This window comes from Calonectris borealis, chromosome 23 (assembly GCF_964195595.1).
Source record: "Calonectris borealis chromosome 23, bCalBor7.hap1.2, whole genome shotgun sequence".
Lineage (NCBI taxonomy): Eukaryota > Metazoa > Chordata > Aves > Procellariiformes > Procellariidae > Calonectris > Calonectris borealis.
The window spans coordinates 3528814-3545784 of NC_134334.1; the positions used below are offsets into that span (position 1 = coordinate 3528814).

Consider the following 16971-nt stretch of genomic DNA (forward strand, 5'->3'; position numbering starts at 1 on the left):
CTCACGTAATCCCTTAAGGGAAAGGGCTGTGTGCGATTGTGCTAGATGGTGAGCTAAGGACCTAAGACATAGAACTCTCTGTTCACCTCAATGGAGCGAGATTTTGCAGCACTTTCTCATCAGATGGTCTGGATATGCGATCTTAAATTAAGAGTGAATAGACAGTACATCTCCCTGTCACATTTGGCCTCCTAACTATAAGGGAGTAACTTGCTTTACTCTTCTTAAACATTACTGAAGCAACAAATGCACGAATATGATACAAAATGACTTGCTGTATTTTTATGGGCCTACCGGCGGAACCCTGCAAAAAAAATATTGCCCGTGCACTAAATAACTGAAAAGGAGTTGGTATTCGTCCGTGTTATGAACGCTGGGTATTTGAAGATTCAGGAGACTTACAGTAAAAACCCACATACAAACCAATTCTTTCTCAGGACAGAAATCAATCAGACAACGCCGAGATCCCTCCCAGATACAATCCTCTATAAAGTCGTAATAATCGAACGGTGATGTCAAAGCACACCGGACTTCCGCTATCACTATTTCTTTCCTGGCGGTTGACCTTCTGCCTGGACAACGTGACGGTTCACAGGCGCTTTCATGACGGCCCGGCCGGCCCGGCACCCTCCCGGCGCCTGGAGCCAGCCTCACCCACGGCAAAGGCCTCGCCGCAGCCCGGGGGGCCGCTCGCAGCCCCGGGGCTCTGCAGCACAGCGGACACGGCAGCTTTAGGCCACCAGGCCCCGAGAGCACCGAGGCGGGGCCACCCCCTGCCCCTGCCCCTGCCCCTGCTCCGGAGGCGCCGGGGCGGACCGGGCCCCTCTGCAGCCCGCCGGCCGCCATCGCGGGGCCCGGAAGCGGTAGTCAGCTGAGCTGGGGGTGACGCACTCGCGCCCCGGAAACGGGGCGGTTCCTTCCCGGAAGGAGACGCCAGCACTGCGTTGGCCCCGCCTCGCCGGGCCGCCATCTTGGCTGGGAGCCGCGGTCGCGCCGCAGCGGGGAGGCGTGGGGGTCGCGGCCCTGCCCTGCCCGCTTTCTCTTGTGGCGCTCCCTTCCTTTCTCCTTCCCTCCCTCCTTCCCTCCCTCGCTTGGCCTCCGGCTGCAGGCAGGTGGGGCGTCCCGGCGGTGGAGGGGCCTGCTCCAGCAGGGAGAGGTGAGTGGGGCCTGGGCCGGCGGGGCGAGCCCGTGAGGGAGCTCAAGGAGCGGGGCGGGGGGGGGGGGGGGGGGGGGCTTGACTGGCTGTCTCCCTCCCTCTGTCTCTCCCTTCCCCGGCCTGGTGGGGCCCGTGCCGGGCAGCCGGCTCGCTGTAGGCCGTGAGCTCCCCGGTTGTCCTCTTGCTCCTTCTTCGGTTCTTCCACTCGCTGCCCGTCTCCTCAGGCAGGGAGCGGCCACCGGCAGGGCCGGGCTGACGCTTACCCGCGGAAAGAGGCGCTGGCTGGGCGCCATTTCGTGCACCGTTCCACGAGGCAGTTGGGGGCCGGGGACCGGTGGTGCCCTTGCCTTAGTTCCCTCATCCGCCCTGCTGGGCTGGGAGCAGGGCCTGGGCGCATCGTGCTGCTGCTGCCTGGCTGTCTGAAGACTGGCGGGTTGCTTTCTTGCTTTGCTTCTGGTAAATTGTATTGTCGAGATGGGAAAATCGGTTTGCGATCATAGCTTCTGTAAATGTTGCCGTTTATTTTCTGCCTTTCAGATACGAGTGTTTTTTCAGATAGGGCTTGGAGGGGTGTTAAAATCCCAATAACTATACTTGGTGCTGTGAAGTATTTCAGTGTATTTTTGCAGTCCATAGTGAGGGGCGCTATTACAAGACTTCAGAACAAATAATTGTGTTAAATTAAAAAGATATGATTTAATCTATGTTTTAAAATAAAAACTGACTTCTTTAGAGAAAAATTCTTAATTTTATTATTTCAAAGAGGTGTGACTTAAAAACATGTGTGACTTCCTTCAAGAAAAAATACTGTATGTTTCAAACAATGATTTACAGTAATTCTGACAAACGCCAGGTTAAACGCGTTTATTTTGAATAGGGTTTGAATATTTGACCACATACAATTGTTGTTTGGGGTTTAAATATTATTTCTTTATAAATTGTGCTAGGCTATCCATTTGAATTAAAGGAATAGAAAGGGTTATAGACATTTAACATACTTTTCGTGTCAAATGCTGCTATCGTATTGTGAGCATTGTTTTATCTTTTTATACAAGCTGTTTGTAAAATCTTTCCTTTTTCTTCTTGCTTGAATTTTCATGCATAAAGCAAAGTAACTGGCTAAATTTCTCAGGCGAAAGTGAGTTAAATAGCAGTTGTTGATTAGTATGTATTCTGTAGGTGCATTGTAAGGGCTAATGCTCTCTTTGTCTTGTAAGCAGCATGGAATTTCCTTTCTTCACACTGACTTGTCTCATTTTGGATGAGGTCTTTGTTTATCTGGAAGAGAATAAGCTGGCTCAGAAGTTCCCTTCTGTAAATTCAACTGAGTCTTAAGCAGGCCGCAGATTTAATTTAAAGTCCTTCACCTCAAAGTCAGTAATAAGGTTATTGTGTTTTTTTGTTTGTTATTTATTTCAAATAACTGGCTGTGTAGAAACAGCAAACAAATTTGAATCATGGGCAAATTTACATAATAGATTTTCAAACTCGATAGGGACGTGAATTACTCAAAAAAGCCCTTTAAAACGGTGTCACAATGATGTGTGTTCAGCCTAAATACAGGACTGGTTAAGAGTTCAAGTGGGTTCTATAGTGCAGCATATTTTCATGATAGCAATTCACTGTGGTATTTAAACAGCAGTGTTCTGGAAGGAGTATTTTCCCATTTTGGCAATATACAGAGTCTCTTGGGAGTATGTTAGTTGGTTAAGATTTTGCATGCTTCTTGCCACTTAAAAGTTATGGTAATTTAATTTATGTTTAAAAAAAATACTATGTAAAGTAGATTTTGCTAAAACCTGGAGCTGTGTTCAATGAAGCGTAGTAGCTCTGCATCTATTAAGATTGTATTGAGATTGTGTTTATATATATTTTTTAAAAACTAGATGAGCAACAACAGTAATAAGAGAGCACCAACGACAGCAACACAGAGACTTAAACAAGACTACCTTCGAATTAAGAAAGATCCAGTGCCTTATATCTGTGCAGAGCCCCTCCCATCTAATATCCTTGAATGGTAAGAATTAGAATGAACTGTTCACGCACTTCCAGAGAGAACAAGATTTTCCAGGTCATCAAGTCCGACTCCCTCACTCCTACAGATTGTAAGGGAATCTTGGTTTTGGGAGGTGGAGAATGAAACTTTTGCTGAAGTGATATTGATCTTCATTTTTCTGGAGAAATTGATGTCTGATTGTGTGATGGCTTTCATACTGTTTAAATTTCCTTCTTTGTCTTAGGCACTATGTTGTACGGGGACCTGAAATGACTCCCTATGAAGGTAAAAGTTAGCATGTAGCAAAAGCGTGCATGTACTTTATGTTGTGATTGGCATGCCTGAGTAATTGCATGCCTGTTTGAATGGGCAAAATATAACTACTGTAAATAGCTCTAAAAACTGTTAGTGCAGTTTCAAAGCTGTCCGTGACTTGTGTGATAGCTTGTTGAAAAGAAGTAGTGGTACCGCTGTCTATTAGTAATTTTTCTGTTATCAAGGATTCTAACAAAACCACATTTAGGTTAAACTGAAGACAGATAACTTCATATTAAGTAATTGCTAAAGGTCTTGGAGCAGGTAACTCACTTTAGATAGTATGTGACAGTCAAAGATAATTTGAAAAATCCGCTTTTGTTACCACGTAAATGGGCTTAGTGAGACATATATTCTCTTTACGAATTTCTCTGGAGAAAGTGAGGAATGTAAAAGCCTTGTTAATTTGTGATAGTCACATATTTCACAATGTCCTCTGGAGCCTCTCACAAAAAGCTTTTTGAAATCGGATTCTTCATAGGATTGTATTTGCAGTTACCTCTGTTTCTGGAAAACTAGCCCATTTGTATTGTATTAAATACATTTAAGGAAAACCAGCCAAAGTGTATTGCAGACTTGACAACAGAAAGTACTGTTTGTAATATGCATGTAAGAGAATTGCCTCCAAAGTAAATCTACTGCAGGTGTGGATCATTATTCCTGTGTTTTAGAGCACAAGATGATGAGCTTGATCTCTTTAGTATGAGGGGGAAAAGGAGACAAGTAAAGGGTTTTATTTAGCCCATTTTGAGTAGCAGCTTAGGACTTCATCTTCATGCAAAATAAGTAATTCATCTCTTTATGTAATGCAGGTGGCTATTATCATGGGAAACTAATATTCCCCAGAGAATTTCCTTTTAAACCTCCTAGTATTTATATGATTACACCTAATGGAAGGTTTAAGTGTAATACAAGGTAAGGATTTTCTTCTAACGCTTAAGCAATTAACACCATTTTAGCAATATGTATAATGTGTAATAATTTTAATGGCAAAAATAAACCACACTGACTGTCTTATCCTTTTGAAGGTTGTGTCTTTCAATCACTGATTTCCACCCGGATACGTGGAATCCAGCTTGGTCAGTCTCGACGATCTTGACGGGCCTTCTTAGTTTTATGGTGGAAAAGGGCCCCACACTGGGCAGCATAGAGACGTCCGAGTTCACAGTAAGCTTCAGACGGCGTGATGTACCTTTTGTCAGCTTAGGGAATGTTGAACATGACCTCAAAGTTAAAACCACAGGAGCAGGTGTCATTTAGATATCTCAGGATGAATATGTTGTTGCCTACTATATGATGGGCAGATGAATCAAGGCAATTTTAGGTAGTGTGAGGATGGGCAGAGGATTTCTTAGAGAACTTAAAACCCCTTTTATTAAACAGTACGGTTAGGACTTACTTTCTCCTTCCTTGCTTCCTCTTGGAAGTGTCTGCCAAGCAGGCATACTAGTACAGAACACTAATCCCATAAGATGAAGAATTGAGAACATGTCTGTTGTAGTGGGTAATATTCGCAAGTATGAAGTTGTAAATGTTAGAAACTAGTTGGCTAGTGGTTTGCACCATTCTTGTGGGAAATAATCAGATGTTGAATTAAACTATATTAACTTTGTTTATATGCAACTGCTGATAATTTTTTTTTCCTCCACAGAAAAGACAGCTCGCTGCACAAAGCTTAGCATTTAATTTAAAAGATAAAGTCTTCTGCGAGCTCTTCCCTGAAGTGGTGGAGGTAAGGGAATTAATCTGTGCAATAATTTGATTTTCTGTAGTTTTTCAACTTCTCTGTGTAGATCTGTAAACTGTTTAGGACTTTTCCCAGGCAGTAGCTACTTTTGTCAATCTTGGAAGCCTTTTAAAAGGCACTTTTGCTATGTGTAAAAGTTAAGAACTTGAATCTTGAAATGGAATTGTTCTTCTGCTGCACAAAGATCCATTGTACAGAGAATCAAATATGTGTATTTAGGAGTGGTATCATAGCCTTGACTGAGCTGCACATGCAGTAGACGTGGTTGCGGTCCCAATATTTTAGAATTGTATACTGTGTTTTCCTGAGTTTGGGTAGGACTAATCTTTGTATATCTGGACTTGGTCCGTCAATATCCTAGATTTTTTTTCTTAATTCTCCTTTAAGATCAGAGACTGTTATATTCTTCCTGCTTAACTTCTGAGAATGGGTGATATCTTTTTAGGGTATGTATCTTCCTTGCACAATGCTAACCTTGTAGGTGTGTTGATACACAGTTTATAGCATCGTGTATAGGTAACAACTGAAGGATATAGAAATTTGCTTTGTGTAAGGTTCTGAAAATGATTACCCTTCAGCCAGACAACAGTTATATAGACGGTATAGGTTTAAGGAAGAAAGAAAGAAAAAAAAAATCTCACTTCATTCAGACCTGTGGGATTCTCTAGCCAATTTCCCCTGATGGTACTTTGTTCTAAAAGATCTTGCCTGTTACGAATGAAGGATGCTCCTTCCTTCACTCCTGTCTCAAGATGGTTCCTTCCCTGTAACTTCTTTGGTTCTTTCAGCCTGCTCTTGAGACTTTGAGAGTTAATTTTCTGCATACCATATGAATGGGAACAGTTTTCTGTTACGGACTCTGTTTCATGACTCTGTTTCATGACTCTGGAGATACAATGTTATAATGCTGATGCTCATTGTAATTTGGAATTCTAAGCATAAAATTTGTCAAGCAAACTGTTTTGGGTTGTACAAATTTCACCAAATTGCAAGTCTTAATTATTGCACAAAAAATATACGCTGTAGAAGAGTAGGGAAAAGATATAGAAGAGCCTTTTTCCAGCTGTTTTCTGAAGCATGAGAGATGGGTGTTTTTGTTAGAGATAACCTGAGGTCATTAACATACGAGCCCAGCTAGTAAACATTGTCCACAGACAGAAATGGCCTTTCTGGGCAGAGTGGTGAGTGCTTATGGAACTTCAGGTTTGATTCATCTATTATTATTCTTAAAGGTATTTACAAAGCTTTAGTTTAAAAGCCATTCTCCCTCTCTGTCTCCTTTTGGGACAGCCTTTTGGGGAGAGAAAAGTTTTGTCTCCATTTCCTTTCTTCCTCACGCAGATATAAATCTGAATTGAAGGTTTTAATTCCATTTTCTTACCAGTCACAAGAATGCCAGAGAATTGGAAATACTTTCTGCAGTACTGTTTTGCCAGTACCTAAATCATGGGGAAACTCTGACGACAATAATAGATAACTGCTGTTGTGTTCCAAGTACAGGCAGATTTTTAACATGTAATTATAGTCCTAACCCTTCTAAGCTTCTATGACTGCTTTCTTCATTTTTTCATGTCTTGCGTGTCCAGCTTGTTTTGAACACAAGACTTTTGATGCAAAAATTTCTCATTTCTGAAAAAAGACTTCTTGGAAAATGTACATGTGAACTAAAGATAAACTTGGCCAAATGATTGTTAGTGTCAACTACTGAAGTAGGTTAGTTTGGAAGAAGTTGGGGAGACTGCACAAATACACGTAATGCAGTTAATTTAGTTTGAAAGACCTACAGTATAAAGAAGTGTACCATATTCTTTTCTTAAAGTTATGTAAGAACTTGGGTTCTGTAATCTTTTCAAAACTCCCGATAGCGTCACTGCTTTCACTTCCAGCTATTCAGTTTTCTTTTTTCTTTCTCCAGGAGATTAAACAAAAACAGAAAGCACAAGAAGAGCTCAATAACAGACCTCCATCCCTCCCTTTACCAGATGTTGTCCCTGATGGGGAAGCACATTACGGTCAGAATGGAATACCCCTTCTTAATGGGCATGTACCACTGGCACCTGCCAATCATCCAGGTCTCCAACAGGCCAATCGTAACCATGGACTTTTAGGCGGAGCTTTGGCGAACTTGTTCGTTATAGTTGGTTTTGCAGCCTTTGCCTACACAGTCAAGTATGTACTGAGAAGCATAGCGCAAGAATGAGGATGATAAAAGAAATCCAAGACCAAATTAGTCGTAGTTGCAGAATGAGTGGGACTCTTTGGGCATCTGACTCTGACACTGGGGTAAATATTTGTTTTACCAAGTTGCAGGTAAAACATTGGTTGGCTCATGGGTTATGTTTGGGAAGTGGAGTAGTTTCGGTTAGTCAGAAAACTAAAAGAAGTTCTGCTCACAGATCCTCTTGTCCTTGCTACTATCTAGTAGTGGCTCACAAACAAGTCAAAGCATTATTGATGAGACGTTAACATTTCTAGTGCTTTGATTTTTATAGCAGCTCTCCAGCTATTATTTGAAATTTGAAAATCTTAAGCAAATAAGGCTTTTTACTTCATTGAACAATTTTTAAGATTTCACAATTTATGCATATCGTATTTTATTTTCATTAGGGAAAAGTCTGTACAGGTGTTGAAATGATTCAAGTAGAGATTTCATGTGGACTTGGTAAGGGTTTGGTTAATGTGAACATTGATGCTACAGAAGATTGCTGGTTTCTTTTTTAAAATAGAATGAACATCATTGCATATCTAGTCAGTAGTGATTAGATGAGTGGGAAAATAACACCGTGTGTGTTGAATGTGTTGTCTAAATTGTCACAATGTAATTGAAGGTTTTATTTGGGCTACAAGAAGTGCAGTTGTTGGCCTTCAGGAATGATTAGCAAGAAAAAGCATTTGAATCAGTCTTTAGTGGGAATACCCATATCCAGTATTGTTTTGGATTTGTTCACTTACAGATTTCCATTTTGGGAGATGTTGTATTTGAAAGCTGTAATACCTAATTTTTATCACAAGGTGCCACTGTTGGAAAAAATAATAAAACTGCACACACCAATGGAGAGTTGATTGTGTATTCAGAAAATCTTCTCTGGATTTCTTGGGCTCTGGTAAATGAAGTAGCTGTAGCCCTTGTGAAGATAAAAAGACAAAAGAGTCTGAATAACAAACCAGCTTCTTCAGAGTCAACTGAATTAATCTGAAGTGTCACTAGCTGAAGTAAACACTTAAAATTAGTTCCGCTCTTTTACTTGAAGATTTGCATAAACTCTTAAAAAAACTACGACCACCACCAAAAGCCAAAACCCAAACCCTTCTAATTCATCTGAGATTCTAGAAGCTTTTTGCTTTAGGTATAAATTTATCAATGTTCCCCTTCAGATGACTGATGACTGAAATACTGATGCTTGTCCATGAGATTACGGGACTGTGGATAAACACTAAAGCTCCTAGGGTAGTTCAAAAGTCTGAAATTACTTCTTTAACTGAGTTTGCTTCGTTTCCCCCCTCCACTTAATTTTATCCAAATGCTTTGTTTCATAGAGGCAAACATACTGTGCCTTTCATAATTGACAGTGATGCCTAGTCCGCTGGGGAAGAACGCGCTCACTGTTAATGGTACAACAAACTGTCAAAGGTGATAGCAGGATAAAAAGCTCTGCATCTAACTGCATAGTCTTATTTCAAGTATTGTGAAGAGCCCAAATAAATATTACCTCATGTATCTAAGAATTTTTTTGAAACTCTCTTATTTTCCCTTTCAGATTTCTCTCTCTCTGCTTCTCCTTGCTATCTTGAATTGTAAGCAAAAATGTATTGTTAACCCATGAGCCATGCAGCTTAGAGCATCAATAAATGTGACCAATTCTCTGCAATAGGTAGGAATTATCAAAACTAGCAGAACAGCTCTATACTAAAGAAATCTTAAAGCAGTTCTTACTGAGGTAAGGAAGGGAAGGAGGAGATGGGGTGTGTGTGGGTGGAATTTGGAAAAGGCTGGATTTTAAAATGTATTTATAAATCTTTGATTTTTTTTTTTTTTTTTTTAAATCTTGTGGTTTTACCAAATCTTATTTATAACTATTTTTTCATTTACCTCTTGTATGTGCTTAAACAGCTCTTGTAAAAAGAGAAGCACCAGTTTGTATCTATTTAGAAACAATTACGTTCTGTCGATCTGGGGGTGTGCTGGAAAGGAAGAGGGAGTGTCATGTCTTTCCTGCAGCAATAGGATTATCAAGATGGCTTGTCAAACTGATACTTTTTTCTCAAAGCATATGGACCTGTAGCTGAGGCTGTTCTGCCTCATAGATCTTAGTATCATTCAAACATGTTTGTGTTCTCGCAATGCCTTTTATTACCGTTGACATCGCCTACAGACAGAAGCTTATAATTGGTATCTATGTTTATCTTCCTATCTTACGGAAGTTCTTTTGTCCACGTAAATGAAGACAAAGGCAAGGAGACCTTGGGCATGGTGTGTTTGCATTTTTTGTGAAATGTACCTAACCAAAGTAAAAGAACTAGTAAAATCTGGAGATGTTGAATAAAAGGCATTTTATTGTGACAAGAAGTTGGCCTTAAGCTACACCCAGGTATTTGAAGGTGGGTCTCTTGTTTTTAGTAAGTGCCACAATTGGAAACAAAACAGCTTTGGTTAAACCCTGGACATGCTGCATTTTTTCTGAGGATTGGTTGTATTTAAAAAAACAAAACAAAACTTCCAATTGCTGTTTCTCTTCAGTACCCTGGTTTCAGAGAAAGACTTGACAGTCGTTTCAGGTGCCATTTGTTGAAAGCTAGGAGCAATAGCTGACTGAACCCTTGCACCTATGGCTTTACAAGATTTTGATACATCTCCTTGCTCCTTGCCTTTGGTAACGGAAGATTTATTCCCTTTTGTGTCAGTTTTACTGTTTTGTGTTTTTTAAAAGCATTTATAATAGTATGCAGTATCTGATCTTTTTGTTACCAAAGTCATTAGATGGAGTAAACCATTCTTTGCCATGCAAAAATATTATCATGCCCTGAAGTGGTGCATTACTTAATGTAATAAAACTAAAAGCTGTCCCTCAGTATATGATATTGGAACAAACGTCTGGCCCATCACTTTCACGCTGCAATTTCATAGATTTCTGTAAGATTGTTATATACAGGTGGTAGGGAGTTTTTGCAGCTTGAATCAAAAGACATCTCAGTGGTCGCCTTTAAAGATCTCTTGATTTTTAAAATCCGGGATTTGTGTGTAGTTGTAACTTTTCTCCCCCTGAGATTTCAAGGTCACGGAAGTTACCTTATTTCAAGCATGTACTGAGGAGTAGAAGTGACTGCATTGTAAAATTGTTTGTTCATAATAAACATTCATGATAAAAATTATACTTTCTGTGGGACTGTTTTTGGGAAAGGAATCACTGGGAAGAAATCAGCTGCATATATATGGACTAGAAAACAAAAACTGCATCTCTCCCACCTCTGGATTTTTTTTTTTTATTTATATTCCTCAAGTTAGTTTGGTATCCCTTACATCTGTGGTAAAACACCTCCAGGAAGACCTACAGGTAGTAACTTCTTTTAGATCTTTTGTTTGATAATGCAGATCCTTTACAGAGAGGTATTCTTTCTATAATGACATAAACGTCACAGCTGTCATTGTAGTGCAGCGGCTGTTCTCAGTACCTACTCTGAGACATGTAGGAGCCACTCTTAAGATGCTGTTCCACTGTTTCTGCCAACAGTGATGGTGTCTCTGAAGAAAAAAGTAGATTGGAACCTTGCTACTAACTCAGCAGCTGCTGTTTGAGTACAGTTTGACGACTTTCTGCTGGTATTCCCTTAGAAACTGAATAGCTAGTTTGTGATATCTGGACAGCTTCATTTCTGTGTAAAGCAGTAAATGTTACTCAGAGGCCGTCTTCACTTGTGACTTTTAGAATTTGATTTTGGCCTGGCATTCCAGTTGTGTGTATGTGTCCAAAACAGAAGTTTCTAATAGCAGTTTCTTTATGACTGGATGGAAGTGAGGTTTTTTGCTTGCCTGACACAGGGCTGAGCTGTGTCCTAATTTGTTTTATGAAATTATGCATTTTCCTTAACGCTGGTATTTCTGCCCTTTTTCCTTATTCACAACAGTTCTTGTGCTTGGAGTTCTTTTGCACTCCATTGTTTAGACTTGGTGCTTTTCATGATGCCAGTTGCCTTGCTTCAGGTTTTTTCAGTGCTTGTGTTAGTAAGGAACTAGTCAGATGAGGATAGCCATGTTGCTGTATTTTGGATCCATGTAGTCATACAGGATTCTTGCTGTGAGGACAGGCATTGTTCTGCCCCTACCCTAGCCAAATTCTGTAAGGAAAAACCCTCCTAGTGCGTTTGCACGAGTACTCGGATTTGAAACTGATCACGGGTGTTGATAGTGTCTACCTAGCCAAGAATTAAATGGGAAACTCTCCCATACACAGAAGGCCAAAGAAGTGAGATGCTGCTTGCCCATCTCATGGATTCTCTAACTTGCCTTGAATGCGTAAGCAGTCAGCAAGTGACAAGCTGTCTTCTCTTCAGAAGAGCAAAATCATAATTTGTAGTTAGAGTTACTGCCTTATGCCCTATGTTTCAAAAGGTATTTTTTGAATGTCTTGGAATAATTTCTGCTACTGATTTGTTGCTATTGGGTGCTTATATTGCACCCAGTCACAGGAAGACAAATAGTATACAAGATGATACTCTTTTTGCTGCCCAGCAAAGGCCAGATCTTAAAGCAGAAAAATCATGTTTTCAGTTGAAAAATTGCCCACACACACCCACACAAAAGGGAGGCTATTGAACATAAATTCAAAGGATTCACATCTCATGTTATTGAAAAGACTTTTCTGGGCAACGATTGAGGATGATTTATTAGGGTTTACTAGGAACCTTTCATTAGCAGGAAAAGCTTTGAGCCGACAACGTTATTTCACACCTCGGTAACTCTGAAGAGCCCACTGCAAGAGAAACCTTACGAGTCGCAGCAAATGTTTCTCTGTTTTGCCAAGGTCTCGGTGTTTCTGTCGGTTTGCCACGAGATGGCGTAGTGATCCCGCGTGGGTCGTGAGCGAGTGGCCGGGTGGCTGGGTGGGGAATGCGGGAAGCAGCCGAACGGAGGGGGTCTCTGAAACGGGGGGTACGGGCAGCTCTGCGGGGGGATTTTGCAGAAGGCGACGGAAGTGACCATAAGCTCTTGGTCTGTCTTCCCAAAGCTGCTCTTTTTGTCTGCTGGTGTGTTTAGATTTGTTCTAACAGCTTTTGTATGTTAACCCCCCCAACAGTGGGTTGAGTTTATATTGGATTAGCACTGGGAAATTTTAGATTTAAACCTAAGGAATTTATCATAGGAGTACTCTACACCTTTATCTGCTATGAAGCAGGGGTGGGTGCATGTGTCAGTGAATGGTAATGTGCCTTCTTCTGTATTGGCTTAAAAAAATCACTATCTCTGCACCAAGGCTTAGGAGTTGTTCAATATATCTACAATGGGCAACTCTGAAAATCCTAGCTTTTGCCCTTTGGATATTACTCATAGCATAGTTAGGTAAGGTCTACCTTGAGTAAAAGGCGAATTGGATAAGTAGAGATTGAAAGACCAAATTACAAGTTTCTTGCCTGACTATTCAGTTTCCTCTCCAGCTTTACACACACTTCTTACAGTGTTTGCAAACACTGTATTTGGGTTCTTGCACACAATTTTGAAATGTAAATGTGGCTTCTTACAATATCTTCCCTACTTCAAAACTTTCCTCATGCAGAATTGGTATTATTACATTCTTAACTATTCCCGTTATTGCTGCGATGGTGCTGAGCTCAGAGAAGAAACTATTTGTCTTTTCAGTCATTTTGAGATCCTTGGTTTGTTGGACTATTAAGTGCAACATCGGCCTATTCCTATTTTTTTGCAATGTTCATGCATTGTCAAGACTCAGGTGCTTTGGAACTGCTGCAACTAGGATGTGAGAGCGGCAGCAGCCAGGTGTGCAATTTTCTACAGATAATACAAATGCTGAATTGAAGTTTGGAGGTGGGGTAACAACTATGCTGACGCTTGTTTCAGCCCAACGCAGAGAAAAGTACACAGTCGGGAGTTAGCTACAGTCAGTTTGTCCTACTGGACCATCAAGTAACTTTGCCGTGCGATTGCAAATGTAGTTAGAATTCATTTCCCCCAAATCTGAGGATATAGTCTTGGCGTTTGGCTCTTGGGATAGGAAGAGAGATGTTGCAGGCAGGCAGATGCAGCCTGCACCAGCAGACCAAAAAAGCAATTGCCCCATTCCAGCCTTGAATGTCATTTCTTGCCATGGTGTGCGGATCTGTCAAGCTGTTTAGCTGCAATATGACAGATTGTCCTATTAATGTGTCATCAAGTGCACTTTTACAAATTCATGGCTTGTCTACAACTAACCTGAAAAAAGAGGCTTAAGTATGAGAAGGCGCCAAAGAAAGTTAAATATTATTAACAAATAAAGTCTGCCACGTAGTTTTGATGGAATGTGAGCTAGTTGGGGGAGGGGTGATATGCTGTTAACTATTTAGCTTCTGTGTAACTTCCCTTCTTACTCTCTTCTCTTTCCCAAACTCCATTTCTCTCAAAAGATGCTTTTAAAAAAAAAAAAATCTGTATTCTACTTCTTGATTTTGCGCTCAGATTGTTCATGACTCAGTTTCCCTGAGCCACAGATAATAGAGCTGTTGCTCCTGATCCAGCCTGGCTGCCTTTAAAGTCCAATGAAGAACTGTGCTGGCATTATTATTTGGATTACAGAAGGCATGGTAAAGGGATTGTTAAAAGAAAGTAAATCTGTTGCTTGCTGACTGCATAAGGGACTTCAAATTACGTGATCTTCAACCTTTTATCATTCTTGGACTTTCTCATGGTACAATCTCAGGTAAATTTTTGCATCACTATCCGTATTTGTAGAAAGAATAGGAATATTTGTTCTAGGTGGTGGGGAACTGACAAGGATTTGCAGACTGTCCAAGTACTTCAAGATCTCACTTATGAAATGCTCGTAGGAGATGTGTAACCTTTGGTTTTCTGTTATTTTTAATAAACAGCCCACCCTCCTGTAAAGAAATCAGAAAGCCCTCACTGAGCCAGCCTCTAATGAGAGCTAGGGGAAAACGTTGTATGGAACACAGCTAACTAGAGCATAAAGCAAGAGTTCTGATGTATCAATGTGTGGTGTGATGCTGAGTGCCTATTCCAAGCCACATATTTTTAGCTCTACCACACACTCATGTACAATTTTACAAACTTCCCAGAAAAATGGTGATTTCTCTGAGATAATGAAGGGGAGGTACAGAATAGGGCTTAGGGGAGGGAGCAGGGAACGGGCATTGATTTAAATCTGCCTGGCACACGGGCCAGCTCGACTTATCAGTGAGTCTAATAGGAATGTGAAGAGAATAGGCTTGACAGCTCATTAGAATGTGATCCCTCCTCCTTTTTTCTTTTTTTTTTTTTTTTTTTTTTCCCCTTTCTTGAAGTTGGTGGAAACTCATTCAGGAAAGAAGTACTTATTTGCTGAGGTAAAGCAAAAGCTGAGGAGGGTTTTGCCAGTGTGCAGCTGAGGAAAGGAGCAGCAAGAAAAATCAGACGTGATCTACACTCAGAGGTACCTGAAATCTTGCCTAGTATGAGGGGAGATGCGATGAAAAAGACACGAGATTCTACATCCTGACAGCTGTTTGCGGCATCGGTACTTACTGCTCATCGTCTCATTAAAGAAAAGTGAAGATAAACCCAGCTAAAGAGGGAGAGAAGCTAGACTTGGGAAAAGTTTTATCTGCTCCTAATGGACCTAGGTACATCCTCAGATTCTTTGCTTCTCCCTGTTTTAACTTTTATGATATGAGAAATTTATTTTCTCCTTAGAAGGCTGAGCACTTGGCTGAGCTGTGATGCTTTCAGCCTCTTCAGAAGAGCAGTGGCTGTAGCAACCTTGGGTTACAGTTCCCCAGCATCTTGAAAGGAAAGGATGAGGACTTGTCACTGAGGAAAGGGAAGTATCATTCAAGAGAGAATGGATGGAACGTATTCAAGCCTGCTTTGAACTGAACACAATGCTTCAAATGACAGAAAGTGAAATCTGTTGAAGAGGAACAACCTAACAACCCCCTTAATGAGTTTGTGTTGTCAGCTCCGGCCTGAGCAACTGTTGCCCTGAGCAATTTGACTTCTCTAGGTTTCATAGTTGAGTGCATTTTAAACGAGTCTGAAGACTTATTGGGGGGGGGGAGAGCGACACTTCAAGGTGGGTGGCAGGACTTTCCAGGGCCTCTTGTATTTATGTAAGCTTCAAGAGGCTGAATGGACTTACCTCTTTCTTCGAGTGAATCCAGATTTTCAAACAAGTTTACATATACCGTTTCCATGTGTCCTGCTTGAACAGAGATCTCTCCAGCAACCAGCGCATCCGTGCATGCTGCTCATTTGACATTGCATAGCCCAGAGGATCATCTTTAATAGTTCTAACCTTTTTATTTTTTATTTTTTTAGAGAGAAGTCTGTGTCTATTCCTATTATTGGTGGTGAAGGTTTTTGTGCTTGGAGAGTGCCCTTCCTGACTTGGCCCCTCCCTTTTCAAAATGAAGGGGTGCACCTGGGTATTTGTGGCAACTTTACTTTGTCAGCAGTTTTGCCTCTTCAGAGTTACGGCAGCAAAGAGAGAGAGAAAGATGAAGAAAGAACCTAATCAGTATACAGAGCCTTTCAATGCTACCCTCTCAAACAGTGAAGAACTGCACGGGCATCCCAAGGTAGGTGTTTATGTGTTGTCAGTGCTTGGTAGAACTGATTTTGGGCAGTAATGCGATGCTGGTTCCTTTTTCCAATGATTGAGGCAATCTTGCCAAATTCTATTTGATTTTAAAGAGAAATGTTCTCTGTTTTGCCTTTGCATGATTGATTTTCTAGCTTGCTGAAGCAAACAGTGGGATACTACAATTTATTATTATAATTTATTTTAGAATGTGCATGACTGAAGTTCCAGTCCTATAGTGGCTGATTAAGTGTAAAGACATTTTGGAGTTCTAGTTTCTGAACAGGATAGTGTTCCTACACAACTGATTAAAAAAAGGGAAGTGGGCTATTGCAGTAAAATAATGATACTGGAATATTAATGTATCTCTTGCAGGCAAACCTTTTACTCTCTGGAACGTTACTTCAAAACTGTCTTAGGCAACAGTATAAACACCTGAGCATGCCTGAGCTTTCTTTGCACTGCACCTTCCACCAGAGAGGCTGTGGTGATTGAAAATTACAGATGAGAAAAATTTTGGTGTAGTCGGATGATCTGTTGAAGGTGATTGTGGCTCTTGTAGGAGAGGGTTCAGGATGGTAGTAATTGTGCATAAGTGGCAAGTGTAAGACTGTGTGTGTGATACCTCAATGGCTGTAGCTGATGACTTGCTAGGCTTAGTGAGTAAATTTTACAAGGTAGGTTCCTTCCAGTTACGTGTTTGGGAGAATCACCCCAGGTTGAAAGCTGCAAAAAATTTCCAGTCAATAGATCATAGTCCCCCAGAATCCTTTAAGATGAAAACTTGCATAGAATGCTTGGGAGTAGGAGAGGGGGTTAGGGAATTAAAAGCAGGTCCTAGGATTAGGAGCAGGGTGAAATGGAATGGAGACTACAGCACTGAGAAAGGAGGGAATCTCCCCTATCACACAGCTCCCTACTCTCTCTCTCTCTCTGCCCCCCTCTCCCCTGCTCACACAAAAATGTCTCTTGTTTC

At 41.0% G+C, this 16971-nt stretch overlaps 2 protein-coding genes across 16 annotated transcripts in view; both read left to right on the top strand.

Moving 5' to 3' along the window:
* The first annotated feature begins 921 nt into the window (after positions 1-921).
* UBE2J2 (ubiquitin conjugating enzyme E2 J2) lies at positions 922-10584 on the top strand. 6 transcript variants are annotated; one of them, XM_075172379.1, is made up of 8 exons: positions 938-1156; positions 2374-2529; positions 3043-3173; positions 3397-3437; positions 4280-4382; positions 4496-4634; positions 5119-5199; positions 7130-10584. In XM_075172379.1, exons 3-8 carry the CDS (start codon positions 3043-3045, stop codon positions 7412-7414), a joined length of 780 nt encoding a protein of 259 aa, XP_075028480.1. In that variant the 5' UTR covers positions 938-1156; positions 2374-2529; the 3' UTR covers positions 7415-10584. The 6 variants fall into 6 exon arrangements, with proteins under 6 accessions (XP_075028484.1, XP_075028485.1, XP_075028480.1 ...); XM_075172381.1 differs by having other exon boundaries at positions 2377-2541; XM_075172378.1 differs by having other exon boundaries at positions 2377-2529.
* Positions 10585-10739: 155 nt separating this feature from the next.
* Positions 10740-16971, top strand: part of C1QTNF12 (C1q and TNF related 12) — a 31795-nt gene continuing 25563 nt past the window's right edge. For 4 of the 10 annotated variants that reach the window (XR_012677050.1, XR_012677047.1, XR_012677048.1 and 1 more), the window contains exons 1-2: positions 14127-15039; positions 15734-15993. Coding sequence is in view for 6 of the 10 variants with exons in the window: in XM_075172373.1 (XP_075028474.1) it covers positions 15823-15993 (171 nt within the window). In the remaining 4 variants the exon portion in view is untranslated. The other 6 variants (XM_075172373.1, XM_075172375.1, XM_075172374.1 and 3 more) reach the window with 6 other exon arrangements.